This window comes from Lithobates pipiens, unplaced genomic scaffold (assembly GCF_037356315.1).
Source record: "Lithobates pipiens isolate NorthernLeopardFrog02 unplaced genomic scaffold, aLitPip1_a1.2 Scaffold_18, whole genome shotgun sequence".
In the NCBI taxonomy this organism is placed as follows: domain Eukaryota; kingdom Metazoa; phylum Chordata; class Amphibia; order Anura; family Ranidae; genus Lithobates; species Lithobates pipiens.
Genome location: NW_027507758.1, coordinates 204,722,904 through 204,745,999, shown reverse-complemented (window position 1 = coordinate 204,745,999; position 23,096 = coordinate 204,722,904). Strand labels below are relative to the sequence as shown.

General features: G+C 49.5%; 1 protein-coding gene across 1 annotated transcript in view; it reads left to right on the top strand.

Annotated features, from left to right (window-relative positions):
- Positions 1–23,096, top strand: part of LOC143987645 (protein unc-93 homolog A-like) — a 991,508-nt gene that overhangs the window by 886,476 nt on the left and 81,936 nt on the right. The window contains exon 7 of the mRNA XM_077486536.1: positions 2,143–2,278. Within this exon, the coding sequence (XP_077342662.1) occupies positions 2,143–2,278 (136 nt within the window). The remainder of the gene's footprint in view (positions 1–2,142; positions 2,279–23,096) is intronic.

Sequence of the window (23,096 nt, the reverse complement as noted above, 5' to 3'; positions counted from 1 at the left end):
GGCTTCAGCGGACTTTTTCAGTGTGCAGTACGGCGGACTAAGTATTTCGGATTTTTCGAAATTCTGTCCGTCGTACTCCCATTTCGGCGGACAGTATGGCCGTGTGTGTGCCAGTCCGCTGTACTTTTGAAATGAACGGACTTTTCCCGCCCGGATAAAAGTCCGCTCATTTCGAGCGCGTCTCCAGGTAGGCGGGGCCCGCGAAGGAGACGTCGCTGGCCCCGCCGCCTGGTATGGACTTAAAGGGGACCCCCAATGCCGAAAAAAATCGGCGTGGGGGTCCCCCCCAAGTCCACAACAGACCCTTGTCCGAGCACGCTACCCGGCCGGCCAGGAAAGGGGGGCGAGCGAGTGCCCCCCCTCCTGAGCCGTACCAGGCCGCGTGCCCTCAACATGGGGGGTGCCTTGGGGAAGGGGGGGCCACGCGGCCCCCCCACCCCAAAGCACCTTGTCCCCATGTTGATGAGGACAAGGGCCTCTTCCCGACAACCCTGGCCGTTGGTTGTCGGGGTCTGCGGGCGGGGGGCTTATCGGAATCCGGGAGCCCCCTTTAATAAGGGGGCCCCCGGATACCGGCCCCCCACCCTATGTGAATGAGTATGGGGTACAATGTACCCCTACCCATTCACCTGTAAAATAAAAGTACAAAAAAAACCACAACACACGAGATAAAATACTTTATTGCACAGCTCCGGGGGTCTTCCGTCTTCGGGAGTCTTCTCGCCGGACTCCTCCGCTATCTTCTTGTAGCTCTTTTACTAGCGGAGGAGTCCGGCTTTCTTCCTCGCCGCCGGCCTCTTCTCCCGACTTCGGGGGTCTTGTCCCCCTCTTCGGTTCTTCTGCCCGGCCACCGCCCCTTCTTATAGCTCTTTTACAGGCGGTGGCCCGGTCTTCTGTCGCCGCCGTCGCCGCCGCCTTCCGTTCTTCTTCTTCTTCTTCTTCTCCAGGAGATGTTGCCTCGACGATCTCTCCAGCCGGAATGCCAGGGACGCACTGCGCGGCCACTTATATAGGGACAAGGGGCGGTGTCACATGGCTTTATGTCACATGGGTTGGTGTCACATGGTGACCCCGCCCCCTTACGATGTCATAGTCCCCATGTGACATCAACCCATGTGACCAACCCATGTGACATAAAGCCATGTGACACCGCCCCTTGTCCCTATATAAGTGGCCGCGCAGTGCGTCCCTGGCATTCCGGCCGGAGAGATCGTCGAGGCAACATCTCCTGGAGAAGAAGAAGAAGAAGAACGGAAGGCGGCGGCGACGGCGGCGACAGAAGACCGGGCCACCGCCTGTAAAAGAGCTATAAGAAGGCGCGTTGGCCCGGCAGAAGAACCGAAGAGGGGGACAAGACCCCCGAAGTCGGGAGAAGAGGCCGGCGGCGAGGAAGAAAGCCGGACTCCTCCGCTAGTAAAAGAGCTACAAGAAGATAGCGGAGGAGTCTGGCGAGAAGACCCCCCGAAGACGGAAGACCCCCGGAGCTGTGCAATAAAGTATTTTATCTCGTGTGTTGTGTTTTTTTTTGTACTTTTATTTTACAGGTGAATGGGTAGGGGTACATTGTACCCCATACTCATTCACATAGGGTGGGGGGCCGGTATCCGGGGGCCCCCTTATTAAAGGGGGCTCCCGGATTCCGATAAGCCCCCCGCCCGCAGACCCCTCAACTCTCCCCCTCTCCCCTTCTCTTTCTTTTTGCTTTTTGTTCTCTTTCCTCCTGCAACTGCTGGTGTCATTTCCAGATATTTCAATACCAGCCTTCCGCTACAGTCTCGTCATTTACGTTGGGACACAGACAATCCCGAATAAATGCGAGGAAGTTACACTACTTCTATAAGTATATAGGTTCAAGATTGGTTATTGACATTATATATGAATACAATATAAATATATAAGTTTGATATGTCTGTTCAGAAGTTCCAAATTGTCAACAGAAAGGGGGCTTACGATGAAAGACCAAACAATGTGTATTGGCCTACTTTGGCCGCAGTTGTACTATTCCTTTTTGTACTCCTTTCTTTTGTTTTTATTGTTGGAAAATTCAATAAAAATTATATATAAAAAAAAAAAAAATAGATCCCTAGTGTATTTTAGTTAATGCTCCAAAAATAAAATACTAATGATCACTTTTTTTCTCAGGCATATGTGACCTGTATATTGGGACTAAAATATGTGGGCTTTGTCATTATCTGTTTTGGTGTTACCAACTCAATTTGTGCAGTCATCTTTGGAAAAGTTGCTCAATATACTGGAAGGGTTCCCTTATTTCTTCTTGGTAAGTATAATGTTCTTTTGTCTATTATACAAGTAAAATTGTAACTGTATAAAATAACATGATGTGTCAAAGGGAGGGGTAGAATACAAATGGCTAAAATAACTTAAAGCTGGCACTTCAGACACATTTAACTTCTGTATCCTTTGATTTTATATACTGCCATGTGAAATGTGTATGTGAGAGTGAAAGCATTCAGCTAAAGAGCTGCACGGAGTTCCTGTAAGCCTGCATTTAGAGGGTCTGGGGTCCTGCATTCTGACAGGACAGTCATTGCAGCATGAAAACGCCTCCTACAAACTTGTATACTTTGGATCACTGGATGACACCTGCTATTATTATTATACGGGTTTTATATAGCGCCAACAGTTTGTGCAGCGCTTTACAACATGAGGGTACAAGAGGAATAAGAGGGCCCTGCTCGTTAGAGCTTACAATCTAAAAAAATGGTGGATAGCACTATTTCTTGCAAGCTATATCTTCAATGAGAATGAGCAATATAAGATCTGTTTGGCTTGATTAATAATTTGGTGGTTTTGCTCTTTAGCAACCTCACTTGATTGTATTACGCTGGTGGTCTATGTATGCATATGTGTTTTCTTGAGAACAAAAGGATTTGCATTTGGACAGATATTAACCAGGCACTGATAGAAGTCACAAGACTGACGAAAAAAGGTATTTAGCAGTTTATATTTACTAAAATGATTGCATTTCCATGTTCTGTGTACTGTGGGAGATATACATATACAATATACAATACAGGGTCCTGGGTTTAGTAACACTTTAATACAGTATATCAAGATTTCATGTACATATATGGACCCTTGTATAGTAACGTCATAAGTACCAGGGAAAAAAACACATCCATATTATGGACTCAAGAGACCACCTTTATATTGAAAATCATATATACAACAAAAAGGCAAAGTAAGCTATCCCATTGCACACTTTGCAGATACAGCACAGTGATTACTGTATTTGCTGGCGTATAAGACTACCTTTTACACTTAAAAAAAATGCCCAAAAATCGGGGGTCGTCTTATACGCCGGGTATACAGGTATACAATGCTGCCCGATGGATGTCAGCCCCCAAATGTCTGCTAATACTGTATGTGGTTTTAACTACAAACAGTATACGCCATTGAGCCAATCCCGGTGAGCAATGTATTCTATTAATGAATACAGAGCCTGCTTGGATTGGAGTAACAACCTCTGCCAATCCAAGCAGGCTACATAGAGTAGCCTGCTCGGATTGGCTTTGAGAGAGAGAGAGAGAGGCAAGGGCTGGTGATGCTACAGCCTCTGCCAATCCAAGCAGGCGTTGTATTCATTAAAATAATACACCGCTCACCATACTTCCCTGGGTAAATCCATTCACTGATCTCCTACTACTATACATCCTGCTGTTTGCCTTTCAAGTCCCAGGCACCCAAGAGGGACAGGTAAATCTGGGACATATGACAGGGGGGTTATTAAATGCATTTTGGTGGACAATTCCCATAGAATGTAACCCAAAAGTGGTATAGGTTTGGTTAGTGAAAAATTCTACTTTCCAGAGTTGTGGCATTCAATAGATCTCTGTTTGTGTTATTATTGTTTGATTTACTTTATGACATAACACAGCATCGCGTATGAGTAGTTGGCATTCTTGCTTTGTATTTTTTAATCGTTCTAATGTTTTTTAAAATGGTGTTGTCTCAGAAGGGGGGTAATCTTATACCGTGAGTATTGCCCAAAACCTATGTTTTCACTTGAAAAATAGGGGGTCGTCTTATACGCCCAGTCGTCTTATACGCCGGCAAATACGGTATTTAAATATACAATTTGTTTGTTGCTAAAAACTTGTATACTTTGGATCACTGGATGACACATGCTATGGTGGATAGCACTATTTCTTGCAAGCTATATCTTCTATGAGAATGATCAATATAAGATCTGTTTGGCTTGATGAATAATATGGTGATTTTGCTCTTCAGCAACCCTAAGGCCGCGTACACACGGGCGGACTGTTCGCCCAACCTTGTCCGCTGAACAGTGTTTGGGCGGACAGTCCGCTCGTGTGTGGGGCTTCAGCGGACAGTTTCAGCGGACAGTTGGACGAACAAGGTCTTACGGAAATTCCGAAAAACTGTCCGCTGAAACAAGGTTTCAGCGGACTGTTCGCTCGTGTGTAGGCTTGTTCGGCCAACTAAGTCTCGCGCATGCTCAGAAAGGATTTCCACGTTGGAAGGTTGCATTGCAGTGTATAGGACGTCGTATTTTTCGTCCCGTCGTACGTGCCGTTCATGTCATCGCGCACGGTTTCAGCAAACTGTTCGTCCGTCGTGTGTGGCCATGTCCGTCCATGCTAAGTTTGAGCGGACTGTTTGCCGAAACTGTTGGACGGACAAAGTTGGGCGAACAGTCCGCGCGTGTGTACGCGGCCTAATTGATTGTATTAAGCTGGTGTTCTATGTATGCATATGTGTTATTTTGAGAACAAAAGGATTTCCATTTGGACAGATATTCAATATCACTAATAAATCATACATAGACATAAATCCTGGAGCTGGTGTCCTTGGAATATTTATAGCACCACATATTAAAGTCTTGTTGTTTATTTAAAAAAATAAAAAACATGTTATACTCACCTGTTCTGTGCAGCGGTTTTGAACAGAGCAGCCCTGATCCTTCTCAGGTCCCACGTCGGCCCTCCTGACCCCTCCCTCCTGGCGAGTTCCCCCACAGCAAGCAGCTTGCTGTGTAGGCACCTGAGCTAAGCTGCTGCTCTTTGTGTCCATTCACAAATGGAGCCGTGGCTCGGCTGCACCCGCTCCATCTCCTGATTGGCTCACTGGCTGTGATTGACAGCCAGTGAGCCAATTGACAGCAAAGTCCAATCAGGAGTGTGAGTCCCCAGGGCTCAGGTAAGTATTGGGGGGGGGGGGGGGGTTTCTACCTTCAGGCATAGAATGGATGAAAGTAAAAAACCTTGTTTAGCACCCTCTAGTGTGCTAGGAGTGATAGTACAGTTTTAAAAGAGTAGGTAAATGTGTTTTTGATCTGGGCTGGGAGTAGCTCAGGGTAGTGCTGGGTGACTCAAAGGTAGTATGATCAGGTCCTCTCACTTCTTTCCAGAATGTTCTGATGTTTTTTTGAAAGAGAGGTATAGAGCAAAGGTGGAGCTGCCTGGGGTATTCTGAGGAGCCCTGACCAATCCCCAACCTGGATTGGCAGGGAGCAGGCCTCCTTAAATACCCTGGGTCAGCCCAGCTGTGGAGGAGTTGATTTGCGTGAAAGATGGAAATAGAGTGTTAGGCTGTCGGGGCCTTTGAGGGAGCTCCCTAGTCTGGGGGGGGGGGTGACCTTAGGCCTGGGCTCGGGTGAAAACGGGACCCTTTTACAACATACAGAGATGCCCTGACCAGGAGGCACAGGAGGAGCAAGAGAGGACAGTGGGAGAACACTGCCGGGCTTTCTATTTTCTCCAGAAGATCCACAGAGGCAGCCAGGAGGGCTGGTGATTGTTCACACAGTCGGGAGGACTGGGAGGCATGCGTTAGAGGACTGAGATGCAGCAGTCTGGGATGGGTGCAGAGCCAGTCTGGAGGATGGTGGTGGCAAGGGCAGTGGAAAGGGGCAGCTGCAGCCTGGAGGGCTGGTAGTGCTTGAAGAGGTGGTACTGGGAGCAGTAACCACAGGGACAGCTAGCACTGGGACTTTTCTATTTTGCTACACCATAGGGGCCTGTGGTCCCTGCCTGTAAAGGGCATCTGCTTTAGGCCTAGCTGAGCCAGTGTCAGGAGTAGGCTCCCAGTGCCACCTCTTCAGGCACAGTGCTATCTAGTCCAGAGAGTGTAAGAAAGAAATGTGCTGGAGGAGTGAGGTGTGATACTCTGCAAGCAAGGAAGCACAGGAGAAGAAGAGGAGATTGTATATTCAGAGGTGTATATAGTTGGTCCCAACATTGACTTTTGATTACCTGGGCATCTCATAAGTTCCCTAACTCCATCCAAGTTTAATTCCCTTCAATAAACATACAAAAGCAAATGCAAGGATTGCTTTCATGTCTGTGAGCATTTGTGCCTGGCTGGGGCAGGATAGCAGACGGACCACTGCATTCTGTGTAGTAGTACACTTGTGTAAGAAAGTCCTGATAAATGTGAAAAGGCACCAATAATATTTTCTTGTGTCTTTTGGCTGATTGTGAGAATAAAACCTTTAAAACTGCCAGCTAAGATAAAATAACTGTGATTTTATTAACTACCGTATATACTCGAGTATAGGCCGACCCGAATATAAGCCGAGGCCCCCAATTTACCCCCAAAAAAACTGGCAAACTTATTGACTCGTGTATAAGCCGAGGGTGAGACATGCCTGTCCATCCCTGTGTGTGTGTCCGTCCATCCCTGTGTGTCCGTCCATCCCTGTGTGTCCGTCCATCCCTGTGTGTCCGTCCATCCATCCCTGTGTGTGTGTGTGTCCATCCATCCATCCATCCCTGTGTGTGTGTGTCTCCATCCATCCATCCATCCCTGTGTGTGTGTGTCTCCATCCATCCATCCCTGTGTGTGTGTGTCTCCATCCATCCATCCATCCCTGTGTGTGTGTGTATCCATCCATCCCTGTGTGTGTGTCTCCATCCGTGTGTGTGTGTGTGTGTGTGTGTGTGTGTGTGTGTGTGTGTGTGTCCAGCCTACCTGTGTCCCGAGCCTTTGTCCCGAGCCTCCGTCCCGTGCCTTGCCTCCGTCCCGTGTCGTGCCTTGCCTTGCCTCCGTCCCGTCCCGTGCCGTGCCTTGCCTTGCCTCCGTCCCGTGCCCTCTTCGTCGGCGCCTCGGTGGCCATTGTAAAATTCAAAAGCCGCGCCTCCGCCTTCGCCTGTGATAGGCGGAACACTGAATTTCCCAGCAGCCTGTGTTCCGCCTATCACGGACATCGTATCATCCTCGTCCGTAGTACGAGGATGAGACGATGTCCGTGATAGGCGGAACACAGGCTGCTGGGAAATTCAGTGTTCCGCCTATCACAGGCGAAGGCGGAGCCGGAGGCGCGGCTTTTGAATTATAGAATGGCCGCTGTCTGTCTGCTCGACACGCTGATCGAGCGGGCAGACAGCGATGACTCGAGTATAAGCCGAGGGGGGCACTTTCAGCCTCAAAAAAGAGGCTGAAAATCTCGGCTTATACTCGAGTATATACGGTACACAAAAAATTGAGCCGCTGTCTCCTCTCCATTCATCTTCAATGCAGAGAAAGGGACTGGGGAATCTGTGTCCTCTGTCCCTTTCTCTAACTCAAATGGGAGATGTCCTGTTTAGACCCCTGACACATGTCACCAAAGCCCCCAACAGGGCTGATAAAAAAAATATTCCAAAATTGTTAAAAAAACAGATAAAAAAATTAAATTGTAAAAAAAACAAAAAACAAAAAAAAAATGACACCACAACTGTCCCCCCATACTAACACGGTCCAGAGCCCACTGACACCGCCCACTACCCCACTAACACCGTCCACTGCCCCACCGACAACGTCCACTGCCCCACTGACACCGTCCACTGCCCCACTGACACCAACCACTGCCCCACTGACATTGACCACTGCCCCACTGTCACCGTCCACTGCCCCACTAACACTGACCACTACCCCACTGACATCGTAGAGTGCCCCACTGACACTGACCACTACCTCACTGGCACTGACATCGTCCACTGCCCACTGACACGTCCACTACTTCACTAACATCGTCCACTGCCCCACTGACACCGTCCACTGCCCCACTAACATGACCACTGCTCCACTGACACCGTCCGCCGCCCCACTGACACCATTCACTGCCCCACTGACATTGTCCACTGCCCCACTGACACCGTCCACTGCCCCACTGACACTGACACTGTTCACTAGCCCACTGACACCATCCACTGCCCCACTGACATTGTCCACTGCCCCATTGACACCGTCCACTGCCCCACTGACACCGTCCACTGCCCCACTGACACTGACACCGTTCACTAGCCCACTGACACCATCCACTGCCCCACTGACACTGTCCACTGCCCCACTAACACGACCACTACTCCACTGCTCCACCGTCCGCCGCCCCAAACTGTATGGCTGAAATCGCATCACATTCGGACCAAACACGCACAGGACCCTTTTTTGGTCCCCACCAGAATCGGATCACATGGGTGTTCACACCTATGCAATCGATTCATGTCCAAACTGTCAGTTTGCAGTGCGATATGTGAGCTGAAATGGGGGTGTAATTAACATTGTATAACACTCCCCAGCAGTTCGCATATGGCAGTGTGAACTGACAAATGCGATGTGCGAACCCGCAGTGGATTCGCAGGGTTCCCGAATTGCACCAGGGTGAACCGAGCCTTGGTGGGAGCAGTCAGCTCACATTTGTAGTCTGTATGATTTGAATCCAATGCGGGTTCCCACATCATATCCGACTCACACGGCAGTTCACACTGCCATTTGCGAACTGTTGGGGAGTGTGATACAATGTTAACTACACCCCCACTTCAGCTTGCATATTGCATTGCGAACTGACAGTTAGGACATGAATCAGATCGCATAGGTGTGATCACCCATGCAATTCTGGTGCGAACCAAAAAAAAGGGTCCTGTGCGAGTTTGATTTGAATGCGGTGCAATATCAGCCATGCTATCTGTATGGCTGAAATCGTACTGCACTAGGGTTGCCACCTTTTCTTCAAGCCAAACCCGAACATTTTCACGGCACATGGCAATTTTTTTGTAGTACACGCTATAGGATTGTAAAATACCTTTGGTTACCCAAATAGAGTAGTAATGAAGTGTGCTACAGTGAACAGTTGCTATAGCCAAATTGCATTAAAAGTGGGGGGACTTAAAGGGGCATGATTAAATAAAACAAAAGCATTTAGTTTACCCATAAAATATGATTCGATTAATAAAAGAAATGTCAGTGAAAATAGCCTACCTTAAAAGTGGACACTGTCAGCCAGTAGAGCAGTGGACGGTGTCAGTAGGGCAGTGGACGGTGTCAATAGAGCAGTAAATGGTGTCAGTAGGGCAGGGGACAGTGTCAGTAGGGCAGTGTACAGTGTCAGTAGAGCAGTAAATGGTGTCAGTAGGGCAGTGGACAGTGTCAGTAGGGCAGTGGACAGTGTCAATAGAGCAGTAAATGGTGTCAGTAGGGCAGGGGGACAGTGTCAGTAGGGCAGTGTACAGTGTCAGTAGAGCAGTAAATGGTGTCAGTAGGGCAGTGGACAGTGTCAGTAGGGCAGTGGACAGTGTCAGTAGAGCAGTAAATTGTGTCAGTAGAGCAGTGGACAGTGTCAGTAGAACAGTGGACAGTGTCAGTAGAGCAGTAAATGGTTTCAGTAGGGCAGTGGACAGTGTCAGTAGAGCAGAGGACGGTGTCAGTAGGGCAGTAAATGGTGTCAGTAGGGCAGAGGACAGTGTCAGTAGAGCAGTGGGCAGTGTCAGTAGGGCAGTAAATGGTGTCAGTAGGGCAGAGGACAGTGTCAGTAGGGCAGTGGACAGTGTCAGTAGGGCAGTAAATGGTGTCAGTAGGGCAGTGCCAGTAGAGCAGTAAATGGTGTCAGTAGGGCAGAGGACAGTGTCAGTAGAGCAGTGGGCAGTGTCAGTAGGGCAGTAAATGGTGTCAGTAGGGCAGAGGACAGTGTCAGTAGGGCAGTGGACAGTGTCAGTAGGGCAGTAAATGGTGTCAGTAGGGCAGTGCCAGTAGAGCAGTAAATGGTGTCAGTAGGGCAGAGGACAGTGTCAGTAGGGCAGTGGACAGTGTCAGTAGGGCAGTAAATGGTGTCAGTAGGGCAGTGCCAGTAGAGCAGTAAATGGTGTCTGTAGGGCAGTGGACAGTGTCAGTAGGGCAGGCAGTAGACAGTATCAGTAGAGCAGTGGATGGTGTCAGTAGAGCAGTGGACGGTGTCAGTAGAGCAGTGGACGGTGTCAATAGAGCAGTGGACGGTGTCAGTAGAGCAGTGGACGGTGTCAATAGAGCAGTAAATGGTGTCAGTAGAGCAGTGGACAGTGTCAGTAGGGCAGTGGACAGTGTCAGTAGGGCAGGCAGTAGACAATGTCAGTAAGGCAGTAAATGGTGTCAGTAGAGCAGTGGACGGTGTCAGTAGAGCAGTGGAGCAGTAAATGGTGTCAGTGGAGCAGTAAATGGTGTCAGTAGAGCAGTGGACGGTGTCAGTAGAGCAGTAAATTGTGTCAGTAGAGCAGTGGACGGTGTCAGTAGAGCAGTAAACAGTGTCAGTAGGGCAGTAAATTGTGTCAGTAGACCAGAGGACGGTGTCAGTAGAGCGGTAAATGGTGTCAGTAGAGCAGTGGATGGTGTCAGTAGAGCAGAAAACTGTCAGTAGGGCAGTAAATGGTGTCAGTAGGGCAGAAAACTGTCAGTAGACCAGAGGACGGTGTCAGTAGAGCAGTGGACAGTGTCAGTAGAGCAGTGGACAGTGTCAGTAGAGCAGCGGACAGTGTCAGTGGGGCAGGCAGTAGACAGTGTCAGGGCAGTAAATGGTGTCAGTAGAGCAGTGGACGGTGTCAGTAGAGCAGTAAATGGTGTCATTAGAGCAGTGGACGGTGTCAATAGAGCAGTGGACGGTGTCAATAGAGCAGTAAATGGTGTCAGTAGAGCAGTGGACAGTGTCAGTAGGGCAGTGGACAGTGTCAGTAGGGCAGTGGACAGTGTCAGTAGGGCAGGCAGTAGACAATGTCAGTAAGGCAGTAAATGGTGTCAGTAGAGCAGTGGACAGTGTCAGTAGGGCAGTAAACGGTGTCAGTAGGGTAGTAAATGGTGTCAGTAGGGCAGAGGATGGTGTCAGTGGAGCAGTAAATGGTGTCAGTAGAGCAGTGGACGGTGTCAGTAGGGCAGTAAATGGTGTCAGTAGGGCAGAAAATTGTGTCAGTAGACCAGAGGACGGTGTCAGTAGAGCAGAGGGCGGTGTCAGTAGGGCAGAGGACGGTGTCAGTAGGGCAGAGGACGGTGTCAGTAGGGAAGAGGACGGTGTCAGTAGAGCAGTGGATGGTGTCAGTAGGGCAGAGGACGGTGTCAGTAGGGCAGAGGACGGTGTCACCCAGTGAGAACTGTATATATGGATGCTGTCTGGGGAGTGGAGAACAGTATATATGGGGGGACTGTATATATGTATGGAGGGGGGTGTATGTATAGTGTATGGTGGGGGGAGGGGTGTATGTAAATGGTGTCAGTAGAACAGTAAACGGTGTCAGTAGGGCAGTAAACGGTGTCAGTAAATGGTGTCAGTAGGGCAGTGGAGGGTGTCAGTAGGGCAGTGGACGGTGTCAGTAGGGCAGAGGACGGTGTCAGTAGGGCAGAGGACAGTGTCAGTAGGGCAGAGGACGGTGTCAGTAGGGCAGAGGACGGTGTCAGTAGGGAAGAGGATGGTGTCAGTAGGGAAGAGGACGGTGTCAGTAGGGAAGAGGACGGTGTCAGTAGAGCAGTGGACGGTGTCATTAGGGCAGAGGACGGTGTCAGTAGAGCAGTGGACGGTGTCAGTAGGGCAGAGGACGGTGTCAGTAGGGCAGAGGACGGTGTCAGTAGGGCAGTGGACGGTGTCAGTAGAGCAGAGGACGGTGTCAGTAGGGCAGAGGATGGTGTCAGTAGGGCAGAGGATGGTGTCAGTAGGGCAGAGGATGGTGTCAGTAGGGCAGAGGATGGTGTCAGTATGGCAGAGGACGGTGTCAGTAGGGCAGAGGATGGTGTCAGTAGGGCAGTGGACGGTGTTAGTAGGGCAGAGGATGGTGTCAGTAGGGCAGTGGACGGTGTCAGTAGAGCAGAGGACGGTGTCAGTAGGGCAGAGGGGTGTGTGTATAGTGTATGGTGGGGGGAGGGGGGTGTATGTATAATGTATGGTGGGGGGAGGGGGGTGTATGGTGGGGGAGGGGGTGTATGTATAATGTATGGAGGGGGGAGGGGGGTGTATGGTGGGGGAGGGGTGTGTGTATAGTGTATGGTGGGGTGAGGGGTGTATGTATAGTGTATGGTGGGGGGAGGGGGGTGTATGGTGGGGGGGAGGAGAGGTGAAAGTACTTTGAAAACCTGACAATGAAAAAACTTACCTTACAAGCTTGGCTGCAGTCCCAGCGCGATCTCTGCACACATTCCAGAGCAGCAGGGAATGGGGAGGCTCCGCCCACCTCCTTGTCCCTTCTACAGCCAGCCAGAGGATTGGAGGAGAGCACCATGGAGGCTTCGCCCACCTCCTTGTCCCTTCTGCAGCCAGCCAGGGGATTGGAGGAGAGCACCATGGAGGTTTCGCCTCTGCCTCTGTGTCTCGACTCCCGTCCTGTACTCAGAGTCTTAGGGTCCTTTCACACGGGGCGGATCAGTTCTGATCCGCCCCGTGGATGTCCGTTTGCTCAGCGGGGATCACTCCGCCGATCCCCGCTGAGCAGGGAGATGACAGTTCCGTCTCTGCACACTGCGCAGGGACGGACCTGTCACAGCGCCGCTCTCCCCTATGGGGGATCGGATGACGACGGACCGCAGTGCCCGTCGTCACCCGATCCGATCCGATGACGGATGGAAAAATAGCTTTTTCCTCCGTTACACTTTTTCGGATCGGAGCGGGTCGGATGTCAGCGGACATGTCACCGCTGACATCCGACGCTCCATAGACCTCTATGGAGCACCCGTTCAGGTCCGCCTGAAAAACTGACAGGCGGGCCTGAACGGGACGTCAGTGTGAAAGGGGCCTTAGACAGCTAAACAGGAGCAGAAATTAATAAGCGCTACGCTGCTGCGGACCCCCCGAAATTGAGGAGACATGGCTGCGCAAGAATGGAGCCACTGACGGGTCTGAAATGAATAATGTGCCTGGGTCTCAGGTGGTCAGAGACCCGGGCACATGTTTCAAAACCCGTATTGTCCAGGTGAATCCGGGACAGGTGGCAACCCTACACTGCACGGACATTGCGTGTGATTTGTACTGCAGTGCAGTGGGAATCACATGCAATCTCGCACAGCACACTGGTGTGAACTGGCCCTAAGCTCATTCAGCCTTACTGTGTGTAATTATAAAAAGTGAGAAATCCACCCCTCCCCCACATAACAAATCCTGGCGATGGAAAGGAATGTTGCAACTGTGATCAGGTGACCTCAGACACACACACTGCACTATAACAATAATCAGATCACTGGATACTCTGCCCAGCTCTGACTACATACAGCTCCCCTAAATCTCTTCCCTGTGTATATTCTGCTGGCTGTTCACTGCAGCATACAGGAGGATCACACCCCATGATGAGAAACATCCAGTCAAAACACAGTAAAGGCAGCCAATCCTGGGAGAGCTGGAGAGGAGAGGAGGGGAGGGGAGGGGAGGGGGATGTGAATTGTGAACTTTTTACACAGAATGTGCCTGTCTCAGGCTAGTGCATGAGATATGTTAATCACCTGTCACTCACAGCAAGGGGGAGGTTTTGACAAAGTTTTTGTTTGTCAAGATTTATCGCACTGAACAATAAGGCCCCTTTTACACATGCGGACATTATGAAAAACGGATGGATGAAATACGGACATACATGCATCCCTATGGGATAGCGGGTGTCTGCGGATGAACATAGTATAGTATAGTTATACTGCAGCTAGCAGAATCAACTGCCTGTGTCACGTACCTTAAGGCAGAGCCCGGAGTGCAGGGAGCGGCCTCTCGTAAACCTCTGACTCGGGAGGCCCTGATAGAGATGACAGGGGCTCGGGAGCACAAAGGAGCACAAGCGCCTGACTGGTTGGCCGGTGTAGAAGGCAGGAGAACGTTGGTAGTGGGGAGGTGTCCTGTAGTCCAGCCGCAGGATGCAGATGATAGCAGGACGCAGCAGGCGGTTCCAGCCGGAAGCAACGGACAGCAGGGATGTGCCTTGTAGCCCAGTGATGGGAAGCAGACCGCGGTTCTGGGTACAGGTGATGCATGACTCAACATAAAGCTTGCAATCTCTTAGCAGCTGGGGCCACCAGAAGGTTCGGCAGTCTTGTGTACCCCAAAATGGCCGGCCAGTTCGTGGTCGTGGCAGGATTTAAGGACGGCAACCCGTAGTTGCTGAGGTACGTAGATCCTGTTTTCATGCCACAATAAGTCATCACTGGAATGTAAGGTAGTGTTTGATGGATGAGGAGCCAACGATGAGGCCTGCTTGAGTTGGGACAATAGGTCTCCCTGAAGCATAAGGAAGTTTCCGGGTGCAAGGATGGTATCTGGTGGTTGACAAACTTCGGGTTCACTGAACATCCGAGACAGCGCGTCTGGTTTGGTGTTTTTTGACCCGGGCCTATAGGTAATATGAAATGAAAATCTTGTAAAAAAGAGTGCCCATCTGGCCTGACGCGGCTTCAGCCTCTTAGCAGCCTTCAAGTACTCTAAGTTCTTGTGGTCTGTGTAGACCAGAATGGGATGAGCCGCTCCCTCCAGGAGGTAGCGCCATTCTTTAAGTGCGGCTTTGATGGCGAGTAGCTCCCTGTCCCCGACGTCATAGTTCTTCTCCGCTTCGGACAATTTGCGCGAGAAGAAAGTCACCGGATGCAATAGGGCCTTGGGGCCTTGTCTCTGGGAGAGTACTGCTTCCACTGCAATCTCGGATGCGTCAACCTCTAAGATATAGGGCAGCGCAGGGTCAGGATGCTTCAGGACAGAGGCTGACACAAATTGTTCTTTGAGAGAGGTGAAAGCAGCCTGAGCTTCCGGGGACCACTGGAACTTGATACCCTGTCTGGTCAATCTTGTGATAGGGGCGATGATAGTAGAGAAGCCCTTGATAAATTTGCTATAGAAATTCGCAAACCCCACAAAACGTTGAATTCCTTTCTTATCTGTAGGAGCTGGCCAGTCCAGGATGGCGGAAACTTTCTGTGGGTCCATCTTGATTCCATCTACTGAGATAATCAGCCCCAGAAACTGGATGCTGCGACGCTCAAACTCGCACTTCTCAGGTTTCGCGTACAGGCCATGTTGGCGAAGCCGAGTTAGAACCTTTCTGACGTGTTCCCTGTGAATAGGCAGAGAGGGGGAGAAGATCAGGATATCATCCAAATACACTATGACAAACAGGTCAAGATAGTCTCTAAAAATATCATTCACAAAATGCTGGAAGGTCGCAGGAGCGTTGCATAGCCCGAAGGGCATTACGAGATACTCGAAGTGTCCGAAGCGGGTGCGGAAGGCAGTCTTCCATTCATCTCCGCTTCGGATACGAACCAAATTGTAGGCTCCGCGAAGATCCAGTTTTGTGAAAATAACAGCTGTTCCGAGTCTCTGAAATAGTTCGGGTACCAAAGGCAGTGGGTACCGGTTCTTGACTGTAACTTTAAGTCCTGATAGTCTACACAAGGGCACAGGGAATGGTCTTTCTTCTCTACAAAGAAAATCCCTGCTCCTGCTGGGGAGGTAGAAGGGCATATAAACCCTTTTCTCAGATTATCATCAATGTAGGTCTTGAGAGTCTCTAGTTCCACTTCCGTTAAGGGGAAAATTCTCCAGAAAGGGATTTCAGCTCCGGGGAGGAGCTCAATCGGACAGTCATAGGGTCTATGGGGAGGAAGCATTTCTGCCCCCTTTTTGCTGAACACGTCCAAGAAACTGTGATAAGCCTCCGGAACAGACTGGCGAGTTTCAATATCGATCTCCAGACACATTAAGGGGGACGAGACATCAATTGCTTCTTGCAGGCAGTGCTGACGGCAATAGGGAGAAGGAAAGCTAATACTTCCAGTAGACCAGTCAATTTGCGGGTTGTGTGCCCTGAGCCAGGGCATGCCCAGTATAATGGGGAAAAGGGGAGACTCGATAATGTCCAGGCAGAGTAGTTCCCGATGGTTACCGGAGATAGTGGCAGTCAAAGGAACCGTCTCTTGTGTCACAGGCACGGATTTGATAGCCGATCCGTTGACAAGATGTACTGACAGTCCCTTTGCCCTGGGCCGTAGAGGAACTAGGAATTTATGGGCAAAAGACAAGTCCATGAACCCGCTGCACGCTCCAGAGTCAATTATCGTGGTGACCTGAGTATTCCCTCCTGGAAGCTGAAGAGAAATGGGGATAGCCAGGTGAGAGACATTACTAAGCACAGCAGGTAAGACAGTAGTAGACAAAGAAGAGTGCTTACGGAGCTTGGCGGGACAAGTCCTCACATAGTGTCTGGACTCCCCACAATGTTGACCCGCCGGCGTTGTCGCTCTTCGGTGGTGAGGGATGGTCGGAGTAAGCCCAGTTGCATGGGCTCAGGAACGTCAGCCGCAGAATGTGCAGGAGGATTAGGTACACGTTGTAACATCCAGACCGGTCGAGAAGGACCGGTCGTACGTTCTGCTCTCCGTTCTCTCAGGCGTCTGTCAATCTGGATAGACAGGTTGATAAGGTCTTCAAGCATTGCTGGAATACCGAACCGGGCCAACTCATCCTTTAATGATTCAGAGAGTCCCATGCGAAACTGATAACGTAGAGCGGCATCATTCCAGTTTGTATCGGAACTCCAGCGCTGGAATTCGGACGCCCTACGGCCCTGCTGGAGTGAATATAATGCTGCTTCTGCAGTAGCCGCTTGTTGTGGATCCTCGTAGAGCAGACCCATCGCTTGGAAGAAGGTATTCAGGCTGTTAAGGCATGCGTCCTTTTGCTCCAAGAGGCGGTGGGCCCATGCCTGGGGCTCACCCAGTAAGAGGGAGATGACAAAACCCACCTTGGTGGATTCAAGGGAAAAAGTTCTGGGTTGTAGTGCAAAAAAAAGTTCACAGGCGTTACGGAAAGCCCTATACTTGCTGCGATTTCCCGAGAACCTTTCTGGAGTTGGGACCTTAGGCTCCGGAGGCATCATAACCACTGATGGTGCAGAAGAAGTTCCCATCACGGTAGGGCCCGTGGTAGATAAGGCCTGGACACGCTCTTCCAATCGGGAATAACCCTCTTGCAGGGACTTAACAGCCTGGGTGAATCCAGCAAGATGACGGCATAAGTCCTCCATAGCGGAAGCTCCCTGCGTGGGCTCAGACATGGCTGCCCGATACTGTGACGTACCTTAAGGCAGAGCCCGGAGTGCAGGGAGCGGCCTCTTGTAAACCTCTGACTCGGGAGGCCCTGATAGAGATGACAGGGGCTCGGGAGCACAAAGGAGCACAAGCGCCTGACTGGTTGGCCGGTGTAGAAGGCAGGAGACCGTTGGTAGTGGGGAGGTGTCCTGTAGTCCAGCCGCAGGATGCAGATGATAGCAGGACGCAGCAGGCGGTTCCAGCCGGAAGCAACGGACAGCAGGGATGGGCCTTGTAGCCCAGTGGCGGGAAGCAGACCGTGGGCAGGATGTGGATGACAACAGGGAGGAGTCCTGTAGTCCAGCAGCAGGATGCAGGTAACAACAGGATACAGCAGACAACAGGAGGAGTCCTGTAGTCCAGCATCAGGATGTAGGAGGTAACAGAACACAGCGGGAGGCACCAGCCGGGTACGGTGGAGAACTGGGAGGTGTTCTGTAGTCCAGCAACAGTAGACAGGTGACTGGCAGGTAGCAGAGTAGTTAGACAGTCCGGGTCAAGCGCAGGCGAGCAGATCAGGTACCAAAACGAAGTCCAGGAGAATAGTCGGGTTCGGAAGCCAAGGTCGGGGGCAGGCAGCAAGCAGAGAAGTCAGAAACAGGCCAAGTTCAATACGGATCAGGTAAGTTCAGATGCAGGGTAGCAGAGCACACAGGAACGCTGTTGATCGGGCAGCAAGACAGCAAGGCAAAGATCCCCTTTAAATAGCGCCATTGGCGCCAATTGCCGTCAAAACGGCGGTGCGCGCTCCCACGTGCGCGCACACCGCCGATCGCATTATCGCTCTTCTTGCGCACAGGTACTCTTCTGAGCCTTACACCACTCGGATGTCTGTGGGAAGGGTTTTCCTGACATTCTGCCTGTAGTATTATTAGTACGAGAACACCAGCAATTGGGGTAGCTTTATGTGCACACTGTGTAGAGTACACAGTACACCAACTGTAATTTCTGCAGCTGCCTGCGGTATAGGAATAGAAGAACACCAGCAATTGGGGTAGCTTTAGGTACACACTGCGCTGAGTACACAGTACACCAACTGTAATTACTGCAGCTGCCTGTGGTATAGGATCAGAAGAACACCAGCAATTGGGGTAGCTTTAGGTGCACACTGTGCAGATGACACAATACACCAACTGTAATTACTACAGCTGCCTGCGGTATAGGATCAGCAGTACACAAGCAATTGGGTAGCTTTAGGTGCACACTGTGCAGATGACACAATACACCAACCATAATTACTGCAGCTGCCTTTAGTATAGGATCAGAAGAACACCAGCAATTGGGGTAGCTTTAGGTGCACACTGTGCAGATGACACAATACTCCAACTGTAATTGCAGCTGCCTGTAGTATAGGATCAGAAGAACACCAGCAATTGGGGTAGCTTTAGGTGCACACTGTGCAGATGACACAATACACCAACTGTAGTTACTGCAGCTGCCTGTAGTATAGGATCAGAAGAACACCAGCAATTGGGGTAGTTTTATGTGCACGCTGTGCAAAGGACACAGTACACAGGAACAAATCTAGCTAAACTGAATACAGTGTGTGTGTGTGTGTGTGTATGTGTATATACAGTGGTGTGAAAAAGTGTTTGCCCCCTTCCTCATTTCCTGTTCCTTTGCATGTTTGTCACACTTAAGTGTTTCGGAACATCAAACCAATTTAAACAATAGTCAAGGACAACACAAGTAAACACAAAATTCAATTTGTAAATGAAGGTGTTTATTATTAAAGGTGAAAAAAAATCCAAACCATTATGACCCTGTGTGAAAAAGTGATTGCCCCCTAAACCTAATAACTGGTTGGGCCACCCTTAGCAGCAACAACTGCAACCAAGCGTTTGCGATAACGTGCAATGAGGCTTTTACAGCGTCCTGGAGGAATTTTGGCCCACTCATCTTTGCAGAATTGTCCTAATTCAGTTACATTAGAGGGTTTTCGAGCATGAACGGCCTTTTTAAGGTCATACCACAACATCTCAATAGGATTCAGGTCAGGACTTTGGCTAGGCCACTCCAAAGTCTTCATTTTGTTTTTCTTCAGCCATTCGGTGGTGGACTTGCTGGTGTGTTTAGGATCATTGTCCTGCTGCAGAACCCAAGTTTGTTTCAGCTTGAGTACACGAACAGATGGTCGGACATTCTCCTTCAGGATCTCTTGGTAGACAGCAGAATTCATAGTTCCTTTTATCACGGCAAGTCTTCCAGGTCCTGAAGCAGCAAAACAGCCCCAGACCATCACACTACCACCACCATATTTTACTGTTGGTATAATGTTCTTTTTATGAAATGCAGTGTTCCTTCTACGCCAGATATACTTGGACACACACCTTCCAAAGAGTTCCACTTTTGTCTCATCGGTCCACAGAATGTTGTCCCAAAAGTCTTGGGGATCATCAAGATGTGTTGTGGAGAAATTGAGATGAGCTTTGATGTTCTTTTTGCTCAGCAGTGGTTTTCTCCTTGGAACTCTGCCATGCAGGCCATTTTTGCCCAGTCTTTTCCTGATGGTGGAGGCATGAACGCTGACCTTAACTGAGGCAAGTGAAGCCTGCAGTTCCTTGGACGTTGTGGGGTCTTTTGTGACCTCTTGGATGAGTCGTCGCTGCGCTCTTGGGGTAATTTTGGGCGGCCGGCCACTCCTGGGAAGGTTCACCACTGTTCCATGTCTTCGCCATTTGTGGATAATGGCTCTCACTGTGGTTCGCTGGGTTCCCAAAGCTTTGGAAATGGCTTTATAACCCTTTCCAGACTGATAGATCTCAATTACTTTCTTTCTCAATTGTTCCTGAATTTCTTTGGGTCTCGGCATGATGTGTAGCTTTTAAGGATCTTCTGGTGGACCTTACTGTGTCAAGCAGCTCCTATTTAAGTGATGCCTTGATTGTGAACAGGTGTGGCAATAATCAGGCCTGGGTGTGGCTAGAGAAATTGAACTCAGGTGTGGACAACCACAGTTATAGTATGTTTTAACAAGGGGGGCAATCACTTTTTCACACAGGGCCATGATGGTTTGGATTTTTTTCACCTTTAATAATAAACACCTTCATTTACAAATTGCATTTTGTGTTTACTTGTGTTGTCCTTGACTATTGTTTAAATTGGTTTGATGTTCCGAAACACTTAAGTGTGACAAACATGCAAAGGAACAGGAAATGAGGAAGGGGGCAAACACTTTTTCACACCACTGTATATATATATATATATATATATATATATATATATATATATATATATATATATATACAACACCTAGGATGCATATATATATATATATATATATATATATATATATATATATATATTGTGACAGAGCGAGGCTCTGTCCCTATGAAATTGGAGGAAAAAGTGATCTCCAACCCTGTGTCCGGGTCTTAATGATAACGAGCAGGGTGTGTGCCCAGCTGCACACAGGCCATATAACGAAGGGCTGTTGGGAATGGAGTGGAGTAGCTTGCTGCTGTGCATGTCCAAAGAGCCCAAAGCTGTGTGCGTTGAAGGGTTGAAGCTGTGTGCGTCCAAAGAGCCCAAAGCTGTGTGCGTTGAAGGGTTGAAGCTGTGTGCGTCCAAAGAGCCCAAAGCTGTGTGCGTTGAAGGGTTGAAGCTGTGTGCGTCCAAGGAGTCCAAAGCTGTGTGTTAAAGGGCTTGAAGCTGTGTGCGTCCAAGGAGCCTAAGACTGTGTGTATCCAAGCAGCTCGTTTGAGGGGCAAGTACTTATAGCAGCACTACTGCTGAAGAGTAGCCAGGTGGGCTAGCATTTTCATTTGGATTGTGTGTATTTAATTTAAGATTCGACCCCTGCGTGGGATTCCTGGATGGACTATTTTGTTTTTCCTTTTAATAAACGTGGACTACCAGGCCCTTAACTATAAACGCCTGCCTGATGTGGACTGAAAAATGCCTCTAACCACTTGAGCTAAACACCCCAATGTCACAATATATATATATAATATATATATATATATATATATTTATATATAATATACACACACACACACAATACACTAACTGCAGCTAACTGACTGGCCTCCTTCCTGCTCTGTCTAACTCAAATGAAATGAAATCACACTGTCTATCTCTCTCTATCACCAGTAGGCCTTATATAGTGGGGGGCATGTACTAAACCCCCTAAGCCATAATTGGCCAAAGCCACCCTGGCTTTGGCCAATTACAGCTTGCTAGACAGACAGCGGGTCATAGTGCATGCTTGGCCAATCATCAGCCAGCAATGCACTGCGATGCAGCAGTGAATTATGGGCTGTGACGCGCCACTCAAATTTCGCGCGAACGGCCCATAACGTTTGCAATTTAGTGAACAGTCGAACAGCCGATGTTCGAGGTGAACATGGGTTTGACTCCAACACAAAGCTCATCCCTACCTGCCTGTAGTATTATTAGTAAGAACAGCAGCAATTGTATTCAGGTGAAACTTAGGTGAACACTGTGCAAAGGACACTAAAACAAAATACTGCAGCTCCCAGTCTGTATTTGTACGAGAACACCGGCAATTGTATTCAGGTAAGCTTTAGGTGCACACTGTGCAAAGGAAACTAAAACAAAATACTGCAGCTCCCTGCCTGTATTTGTATGAGAACACCAGCAATTGTATTCAGGTAAAGCTTTAAGTGCACACTGTGCAAAGGACACGAAAACAAAATGCTGCAGCTCCCAAATTACACTGTCTCTCTCTCTCTGTCTGTCTTTAACCACCGCACTACACTAGTTCACCGAGCCCAGTGGGAGCAACGGAACCCACAAAGCCACACTCCAGACTCTCACCGTCCAGCCTCGTCTTCTACTTCTCGTCTTCTACAACTCTCCCTTCCGAATTGTCCTCCTCTCCACCTTCCATCATGCCATTCTCACGTTTTTCTGGAAAAAGGCAGGCTTCCGTGGGCCAAATGTTCAAGCGTAAAAAAAAATGATGACGCCGGATAACCCTCTTGCCCAACGGTTGACGGCTGGCTTGTTAGAACTGATAGCCCCCCAACTCCTGCCATATAAACTGGTGGACTCGGAGGCCTTTTCGAAAATTTCTAGCCATTGGAAGACCACAATGGAAGGTCCCAGGAAGGAAGTATTTCTCAAAGAAGGGCATCCCAGAGCTATATGGCCATGTTCAGCGGCAAGTGACTGTATCTTTGGCACACAGTGTTGGTGCCAAGATACATCTGACCACAGACACGTGGTCTAGCAAACAAGGGCAGGGAAGGTATATAACTTTTACTGCCCACTGGGTGAACCTTCTGACGGCCGTCAAGCATGTAACCCGTTGACTCCTCCTTTTCCGCTGCTAGCGTATCTTCTGCTGCGCCACCCAAAATCCCCAGAACCTATTCGACATGCCAGGTGAGACCTTGCCATGCTGTGCTGCATCTGTTGTGCCTGGAAGCCAAGAGCCACACTGGCCCTGCACTCCTTTCAACTTTGCGTTCACAGGCAGATCAGCGGCTAACACCGCTCAATTTGACAGTTGATAAAGTGGTGTGTGACAACGGTGCCAATCTGCTTAGCGCATTGAAACAGGGCAAAATTACACACGTGCCATGCATGGCACACATCTTAAACTTGGTCGTGCAGCGATTCGTTGTCAAATACCCTGGGGTCCAGGACATCTTGCGGCAGGCAAGGAAAATCACGGCCCATTTCAGAAGATCTTACACGGCCATGGCTCGCCTTGCTGAAATCAGCGGCGACACAATCTGCCAGTCAGACGTCTTATTTGTGATTGCCCGACGTGATGGAACTCAACCTTCTATATATTTTATAGGCTGCTCCAGCAGAAACGTGCA